This window comes from Macrobrachium rosenbergii, chromosome 8, assembly GCF_040412425.1.
Source record: "Macrobrachium rosenbergii isolate ZJJX-2024 chromosome 8, ASM4041242v1, whole genome shotgun sequence".
In the NCBI taxonomy this organism is placed as follows: Eukaryota; Metazoa; Arthropoda; class Malacostraca; order Decapoda; family Palaemonidae; genus Macrobrachium; species Macrobrachium rosenbergii.
The window spans coordinates 83,304,342-83,314,296 of NC_089748.1; the positions used below are offsets into that span (position 1 = coordinate 83,304,342).

The following is a 9,955-nucleotide window of genomic DNA, read 5'->3' on the forward strand; positions in this document are numbered from 1 at the left end:
TCCTCTCTCTCTTCTCAGAGAGAAGGAGAAAGAGAAAGAGACAGAGAAAGGAAGAAAGAAGGAGAGAGAGAGAGAGAGAGAGAGAGAGAGAGAGAGAGAGAGAGAGAGAGAGAGAGAGAGAGGAAATGCCTGCTTCCTGAAAGGTGCAGGTCGGGCCCATCCGCCTGCTGGACTGGAGAAGGACCCTCGACAGCTGTTGACTCTCACCCCGAAAGATGAGCTCATCCACCCAAAGAACAGCCGTTGACTCTAGCCAGTGAGAGTTCTTCCGCCTGACGAGTTGGAAACTCGCCAGCCGTTGACTCCTGCTGGCAGAGTTCGTCCGCCTGTCCGCTGAACAGCCGTTGGCTCTAGTTGGGTATGAGTCCCTCCTCCTGACGCGTAGGTTGGGAGAGATCCTGGCTGGAGTGGTAGGGATCGCCAGCTGTTGACTCTCACCCCTGAGAGCTCATCCGCCCGCTCGTTGAACAGCCGTTGACTCTAGCCAGTGAGAGTTCATCCGCCTGACGAGTTGGGGGAAACTCGCCAGCCGTTGACTCCTGGTGGCAGAGTTCGTCCGCCTGTCCGCCGAACAGCCGTTGGCTCTAGTTGGGTAAGAGTTCCTCCTCCTGACGGTAGGTTGGGAAGATCCTCGGCTATGCCTCCCGCCTCCGAGCAGCCATTGACTCTAGCCAGTGAGAGTTCCTCCGCCTGACAGATGAGTTGGGGAAACTCGCCAGCTGTTGACCCCTGCTGGGAGAGTTCTGTCTGCCTGCTGGGTGTGGGGAAAGCACAACAGCCGTTGATCCTCCCCGAGAGAATCATCCTTTATCCTACCGTTGTTGTTGATCCAGTGGCTTCTCATCCTATGGCTTTCTTGTCCTCTTATTTCCTGTGAGTGCCGCTTTTCTGCAAGGGATTGCTCTTCCTTCCCTCCAGTATATGACGTTCCTCTTGGGCCCACTTTCCACGGATACATTTAAATTTTTCCTCAAAATCGTCTTTTCTCATTTGGCTGCGATGTTCTTTGTAAAAAGATAGTAATCCTCCCAGTTTTTTATCCATCCGCACCAATTCCTCCTGCACCTCTTTCGTGGTTCCAAGCACTACCTCGAGCTGCCTGCGCAGCTTATCGTTCTCATCTCGGAGGTTCTTGTTCATATCCTCGGTATGCGCGGCATGTTTGCCCATATCTTCTTTGTCGAAAGTTCAGCTGGTCGATCTTCCTGTTCAGCTGATTGATCAGACCATCTTGGTTAACAGCCTCCTCCTTCAACTTCTGCAGGCATTCCTCATTCTTCCTTCTCTTTGATCCCTACGTCGCAGGAGTTCTGTTTTCTCCTGGAGGTCGCACTTCATCATCTCGTTCTCTTTTTGAACCCTTTCCAGTTGGTCGCCCATTTGGCGAAATCGGCGCTGCAGCTCTATACCTTCACTCTGGCACTTCCGAGTAGCTTGTTCCTTGTCGAGCTGTTGTCTTTTCATCTCGCGGTTCTCCCTTTCGGCCTCCTTCAGCCTTTCTGCCAGGTTCTCTGCAGCCAAGTCTTTCTTCTGGTTCTTGCACTCGGCTTCCTCTAGACGCGCTTTTAGGCTTCTGATGGCCAACTGAAGGTTCTCGTTATCATCTCTCATTGTATCCTCCCTCCTCAAGATACTGAGATTTTTTTTCTCCAAATCGTCGATGATTTGTTGCAGCCGTAAGTTCTCCTGTCGTTCTTTTTCCAGCACCTTTCTGTTGAGGTGAGCTTCGGCCTCTTGAAGGCCTATTTTATCCTGCAATTGTTCATTGGCCATCCTCTGTGGGTCGACCTTCAGGGAAATTCTGGGAAGGTGAGGCGTGTTTTCTCTTCTCCTCCGCCTCTCGGGTTTGTTCCTTCTTGCCTTGGTGTTCCATCTCCTGGCGTCTCTCTCTCGCTCGGGAATCACACACGACCTTGGTAGTGGTGTCCTCCTAAATTTCCTGTCCTTCGTGGTGTCTTCTTTCCTGTAATCCTGCTGTTGGCATCTATCTTCACACAAGTCCAGGTTTCTTGTCTTCCCAGCATCACATACTGACCGGTCCACGTAATCTTTCAGTCCTGACACTAACTTTTCAAATTTGGTAATATGGCCCCAGAATTTTGTTTTGGCCACATTCTACTGAAGGTTTTCCCCTTTTGGTTCTGCATCAGATCTTTCCTTTTCTTCTCTCCGGCCTGTTTTTCTGCAAAGATTTCGTTCTGTTTCTCCTTTCCTCCTCCGGACGAGGTCCTCTTCTTTGAAAAGTTAAATTTTTCTTGTCTCTCATTCAGGCAATAATTTTCGATGTCCAATGTGCCCCGTTGCGCCAACTTCATTGCCAACTTCTCAAAGGCCATCGTCAATTTCCTCCTTACGACCTTCTCATCTTCATGGTCCTTCCTGAGAACGGTCATGTCCTTCAAGATCCTGTCCAAAATGTCCTTCAATTCCAGATTGGTCTTACTCTGTCCATCATCACCAGTCGGTTCTGCTGCTGCTTTCCGGGGTGATGTCACCCACCTTATTAACTTATTTCCTGCCCAAGCAAAGTGGACCGCAGCAGGAGCAACCACAACCATTGCAAATGGAGCTCCAATGCGGCAACAAACTTCTGGGCATCCAATATGATTCCATGTGAACATACCTCCAAGGGTAGTAATAAAAGTACCAAGTATATTTCCAAAAGGCTGAGACATTGTCTTAGTTCTCTGTGCCAATCTTCCTCGGCTGCGCTAAGCTTATCGAAGGAATATGACGCCTGCTCCGCGTTGGGGAATCCATACAGAGTGGGACCCTTCATTGCAGTGGCGTCGTGAGGGTTGCTGGCGCCCGGGGGCAAAGTGTTTTATGGCGCCCCCAAAGGGGATTGAGGGGCGGAGGCGGGGAGGACTATTTTTATTTGAGTGTGCTAATCTTGGCAGGAAATGTTTGCCTTCATTATTTTAGATATATTGTGTTGAAAACAAAAATTCTAATTTGCATAATAATAATCTGGAATGACAGAGCACAAACCGAATTTGCAAACTGAAATAGTTTATTTTACATATAATGAATTGGATGGTATACGAAATTTGTGGCTTAGAATTTGTTAAGATAAAATACGTCCCAGTGTACGAGTATGTGACGAAAAATTCATCATTAGCCAAGCGTCACAAACAGCTATAACGATTGAGGGGCTTGATATCGATTCTAATTACAAAAACCTGAATTCGAAAGGCGTATGTATAGAAGAGCCGATATCATCTTATATCTCTCTAGATGGTCCAGAGGTCAAAAGTCACTATACGCCGTTGTTTCTAAACCAGGCAGCTGATCAAATCCCACTGGTGACGAACCACTTCTCATTAATAACTCCCATTGGCTTAATATCGATGAAGACAAAAAATGTCACGGTGTATGTGAAAAAAAATATGCTATGTATTTATATATATACAGTATACATGTGTGTGTATGTGTGTATTTATATATATATATATATATATATATATATATATATATATATATATATATATATATATAAGATAAATACATCATATATTCAATATAAAAGATAAATACATCATATATTCATATATATATATTTGCAGTCATATTCTTAAATATATTATCAGAGTTCAGTAATATATATATATATATATATATATATATATATATATATATATATATATATATATATATATATATATATATATATATATATTATATATATATATATATATATATATATATATATATATATATATATGTGTGTGTGTGTGTGTGTGTGTGTATATATAGATGGACAGATAGATAGATAGATAGACAGATATGTATATATACATATATATATATATATATATATATATATATATATATATATATATATATTATATATATATATATATATATTTATATATATATATATATATATATATATATATATATATATATATATATATATATTATATTAAGAACGTCCTCATAATGTCCAATTCTGCTCTACCTCGGACATAATATATTTATTTATATATGTTACCCGAAGGGGAATTTTTAGTTGATAATAAGTTAGTCGTCTCATGGGCTCGAACCACCGAAGACAAGAACTCAGGACTACAGTGACGCGAATTTAACCACATGGCCGTGTTGTTAAATTCGCGTCACTGTAGTCCTGAGTTCTTGTCTTCGATGGTTCGAGCCCACGGGTCGACGAACTTATTATCAACTAAAAATTCCTTCTGCAACATATATGAAAATATATTATGTCCGAGGTAGAGCAAATTGGATATTAAAGGACGTTTGTAGCTTACTTAATGCTTGTATATGAATCACGGTAATGTGATAAAAATTCATTTATATCTATATATATATATATATATATATATATATATATATATATATATATATATATATATATATATATATATATATATATATATATATATATATATATATAAGCGATTACTGAGCTCTGGTAGTGATTAGAACTGACTGAAAATGATATATATGAATATAAGATGTATTTATCACTTTTTGTTTGTTTATGGCTATCTTGAAAATGACAAAATTCAAAGGTCATGTATCAAGACTGCTGCTGAATACATTCGAGGCTTGTGTGATGGGTCATCTATAACTGCTTTGCAAGAAGCATGGTTCTACAAAAGCGAATTATCCACTGAACAAAAGATTCACGGCAATTTTCCGCATTTTCGAGATCTTCAATGAAGGATGATGTAATGTGGAACTGCAATGAGGCCGACCATATGGAGGATTATCTTTCCTTTGCCATAAGTCTTTGTCTCCCTTTATCAAAATTGGCCAGCCCTAGGAGAGCTGTTAATCAGCTCAGTGGTCTGGTAAAACTAAGGTATACTTAACTTTGTAGCATATAATGATGATATTATTTAGGGGTTGTCCCTTATGCTGGAAAATACCTCCATTTTACTTGTTAATGTATATATGCCTACTAATAGAAATGAAAACGTTGGCATATTTCTGGAGAAGATAGGAAAATTATCATCTATAACTGAAGCTGATGCACACGAGAACTCTGGCATTCTTGGTGACCTTAACTCTGCGCCTCGTGCAGATTTTGAAGAACTGGTCTCGCTTCGTGCTTCTCATATGGTACTGGCTGACGTTTGCAATCTGCCAGTTGGCTCATACGCTTATATTAACTTAACTTGGCTCGTTGTCTAGTACGTGGACTGACCACTGCATTTAGCTAATTGCCAAATTGAGTAAGATTGCTTACAATCTGATCATTTACCACTTACAACGGCTATCTATGTTGATCAAATTCCTAAGTTCGCTGCTGTCAGTGAACGAAGTTTGCAGATGATTGACTGGGATTTTGGTGAAGTTTTGAGAGAAATGTTTTTTTAGTCTTTTAAAAGCAAGCTCTCTAATATTAATACAGGCATGCACGTTCTCTTGTGTTCTAATCATTACTGTCATTCCGTTGATCACAAACTATATACATGACAGATGTGATGAACTGTGTACTACTATAGGGACCACCGGAAAAGAAGTACTCGGTACTAATCGAAAGAGATATAAAATTGTGCCTGGCTGGTCGGATTTCGTTCTTGAGGCCCAGGACATTGCTCGTGACGCATTCCTCCTGAAGGATGACTGGTTCTCCGAGAGAAGGAACGTGGCCACTGCAAATGCGACAGACTGGTTCTAGGTTTAATTAAACTAGCATGCAAATGGTGTCGACAGCATAAGGAGCAGTTAAGAGCGAGAGCACTTGGTCAGAATCTAGTCTCTAAAAATATGAAACATTTTTGGTCAACCGTAAATTACTCACTAAAGAGAAATGCGCTAATATCCCCCATAAAATTGAAGAGGCCGCAGGTTCTGAACAAATGCTCTTACTGTGGAAAAAGCATTTTCAATCTGTTTTAAATATCATGCAAGAAAGCATTGCTAGAAATAATGTAGAAAGAAAACTTGAAATAAGTGATGGTATCTTTAAATATGTTACTCTTGATGTGGTGAAGAAATCTGCTCATCCTTTGTCCATCAGTAAAGCAGTGGGCTCTGATGGTATCTCTGCAGGGGAAGTCTATAAGTATGCTCCAGATTATTTGTTCCCGTTGATACGCTTCTTTTTTTATTCTTTCCTTATGTACTCGCTTTTGCCTGCTTCTGTTATGAAAGTTACAATAGTCCAGCTTTTAAAGCATTTAACTAAAGACCCTGCGCAGTTAAGGACAAATATAGGCCAGTCGCAATTGCTACTCACATTTCTAAAATGCTAGAATTAGTAACATTAACAAATACAAGGGGATTTTTATATACAAGTAAGTGTCTGTCTGGGTTTAAACCAAATCTAGACACAGAAATATGTGGCTGTGCTTTAAAAAATGTTGTCAATTATTACCATGTAAAAAAATAAGCCTGTATTTCTATGCTTTTTAGATGCCAAAGCAGCATTTGACTGGGTGAACTATTGAAGCTATTTGGCAAATATATATATATATATATATATATATATATATATATATATATATATATATATATATATATATATATATATATATATATATATATATATATATATATATATATATATATATATATATATATATATATATACCGTGCATAAACTGTAAAGAGAACTTCAGAATAGTTGCGACGTTGTATGGCCAGGACTCTGACACAGAGGCGTGATGCCTAAGTAGGTTCTTACCGTGCTTTCATACTCGTTTTGAATTTAAGTTGCTAAAAAGGTGTGCTGGATAACGCGTGGTATATTCTGATATTGTATTAATCATTATTTATTTTTTTTCTTGTCAAAAAATAATTAAAGATTGACTCCATTCCTCACTCAAGTCGAAGATGAAGATGAACCCGTTGCTTTGATGCTTTGCAGCTGCAAAGATCTCCATAACTCCTTTTAGGCGTTCTAGAAACGGTTTCCTTCACTTACCCGAACACTTTCCACAACTAATCTCGAGCTTCCAAACACAGCCTCCGGCTGTCTTTTACTCCACTATTCAGAAACTCGACTCAAGTCAATCATCACCAATTTTCTGAGTGAATATCTCTTCAAAATATATAAATGAAAGAAAACACGTATTTTTTACTGATTTATTTCCTTTTTCATTAAAACCAAAATTTTTTCAATTCATTTTTCGTTTTCTTATAGAAAAAAGGCTCATCCGAATTTCGGCTCGACCACCGGTTCACCTTTCATATTCCGCTTTTCCTTTTCTTTTGGGAAACTGATTGGTCCAAATGCCTTTTCGCAATTCGTCTCGCTACCGGTGTATCTGGTATTTTTCTAGGTAGTAATCAATCGACTTACTTCAGAAATTTCAAAGAAGATGGATGAAAGGTATCTGACAACCGGAAATTTTGTACCAAGTAACAGGCATTACCCAGTGAAAGTCCATATCTCCACCTATTTTTCAACCATTCTAACCTCCAGCTTGGTTATTAGCTTCTATCCATAGCCCTAATGTTCGTTTCAGTTGGTTAGAGGTAGGCTGCTCAGCCACGCATTATTCGCATTTGTTTTTCGTGTGTAGCCTATAGGAGTGTCCGTGTCTTTAATGTCTTTAATTGCACCACAAGCCAGATTTGCGTCAGTTGCATGAGGGCCTGCTCAGGTAGCCTGCCTGCCTACACCTTCCTATTTTGTGGGACTAATTCATTTGATATTGACAACCAATGACGACTTCTTCTGTTTTATCTGAACAAATCTTCTCTCACCCCCGTTGTCTTTGTTCCGTGTTTTCCTCGCTTTTACGAAAGCTGGGCAAATGAATGGCCCTTCTCTAACTTCATTCTGGTTGTACAACATTTGCCGCCTCCACTCAAATGAGGTATTTTTCGTGATCACTTTGTGTATTATTTTTTTAGCTTGTGTATATTCAGATATGATTTGTCATAATTTAATCAGAACTTTTTTTCGTTATAACAAGTAACCATTGTTTTCTAACTGATGGAATCCTTTCCATCTTTAATCACAAAAGCTCTGTCTCGCTTTCTCCATACATACAAGCCCGCTCCTACATACATCCTTCCATGGCCTCATTTCATATCCGTGACCATTCAGTATTAGTTAAGGCTTTTTATTGGTTCCAGCTATCTTCATTTTCTTCAACACCAAAATTCATCCACTTACGCTCCAATTCTCTGGTAACCTCTCTTAAAACTGCAATATCATTTCTTAGCATCTTCCTTTCTTTCTCTCATTCCATATCTTTCTCCTTTTCGCAGCTTATTTCAGAGTCTAAGCCATCGTCCTCACAAGCATCGGAGCTGGCCCAAGGCCACACTAATTGCAGGTGTGGTAATGCCTTACACCTTGGCCAAGAGCGAACAATGCAGCCGGGCAAATAGGAGCTGACAAATACGATCTCCGACAGGGGTTGAAATTAGCTCCTCCCGGGGCGTAGCATTGTTGGTCCTACTCGCCAGTAAACTAATCATCTAATAGCGCCAACACAATTATCTAATACGAAGAATTCAATCCCCCTAATTATATGATTTGAACAGGATAAACAAAATGTAGGCGAGAGTTATACGAGCAGTTATGACCTGGACGATAAATGAACCCAACAACAGATAATACTTACTGCCAGTATTATACGTCGGATCCTTCCCTCCTGAAATATTACTCGCATTATTGTTACTTTTTTCATTCTTTTCATTTTTTACGCCAAGAGAATATACAAAGCTTTTATACCACTGGCAGAAGCGTAGACTTTAGAGCTGGACGTTGTAACCGTTACACTTTTTCTTTCTTAATATATTATCTTTTCGGGGGTTTATCGAATCTTCTTCTTCTTCTTCTTCTTCTTCTTCTTCTTCTTCTTCTTCTTCGTGTGTGTTTGTGTTTGTGTGTGATAGTTTTAGCCCAGTTTTATAATTTTAATATTTTCACTGTATTGCATTTTTCCTGAACAACACAATACTCATTTTTCTAATCAATTCTATATTCTGCGTCAAATACGAAACTATTGAGCAACAGCAGACGCAGATATGACGAGCCTCATAAATAGGGGCATACCCTTCGTTTCCAGCAGGTAGCATACGCAGATCCGATAATGAAGTGCACTTCTTGCTCCTCTGTCACACAAGGCTTTCACTGCCTAGCCATTAAAGCAGTCGCACTCTGAAACGCCCAGAGTAAAAATCAAGCGCGTTTTCTCGTCAAGCTAAGCGGCTGTATTCTGATTCCTAATTGAGGTATTTATGAGAACAAAACTTATCCATAATATTAAAACCGGCACTGCTGCACGATTTAATGGTTTACACAGATGACGGTTGATTCTTATTTATTAATTATCATTCAAACTAAACAAACATGCGCATGGAACAAACCTCAATTGCCATTAAATTGCAAAGCAGCTCCTCAGAACCAAAGGTCTTGGGTTACGTACAAAAAGAAAACAGAGAAATAAAATACAATAAAATACAGAACAGTTACCAATAATAATTTGAGTTACAGATCACCATTATCTGCACTGTACTGGAATTTCTAAATCTTATCCGGCATATAATTATGTATATTATGCTTTTGTAGAAAAAATATGCAGTTTTTAGTGCCTCAGATCATCTATGAGATCCCTGTTCTTTATACAGAAGCTCACGTGTGAAAGAAAGGGAAATTCTCATTGCTGCAGACAGAGAGAATGAAGATACAGTATAACGCTCATTCTTCAGGTCCTGTAACCGCCTTGGTCTACTATTCTCTGCGCTAAAGGTGTTTCGTGATTTTAAAGAATGATTTGGAAGATAAGAAAGCTTTTCATCGTCTTACAATAAAATTCCTCCTAATTAGGAGAATGACTAATCAAATCAGTAAAGGAAGAGCAAAGTGGCTCATTAACTGGATAATAGACATGACTAATACTTCGTCCAACCTTAGCGGCTACCTCAATTGGTGTGTGCCAGACGACTGAAGTCCCACATTGGTCAAAATGTGAAGTAACTTTGTGACTTTTCCAGTGGAAAGTGATAATATAGTGTACGGGGGACCAAA

General features: G+C 39.3%; 1 protein-coding gene across 1 annotated transcript; it reads right to left on the reverse strand.

Moving 5' to 3' along the window:
* Positions 1–1,251: 1,251 nt before the first annotated feature.
* On the reverse strand, positions 1,252–1,773 carry LOC136841206 (puff II/9-2 protein-like). The gene has a single exon (XM_067108242.1). The coding sequence runs from the start codon at positions 1,771–1,773 to the stop codon at positions 1,252–1,254; it is 522 nt and encodes a 173-aa protein (XP_066964343.1).
* Positions 1,774–9,955: the final 8,182 nt, after the last annotated feature.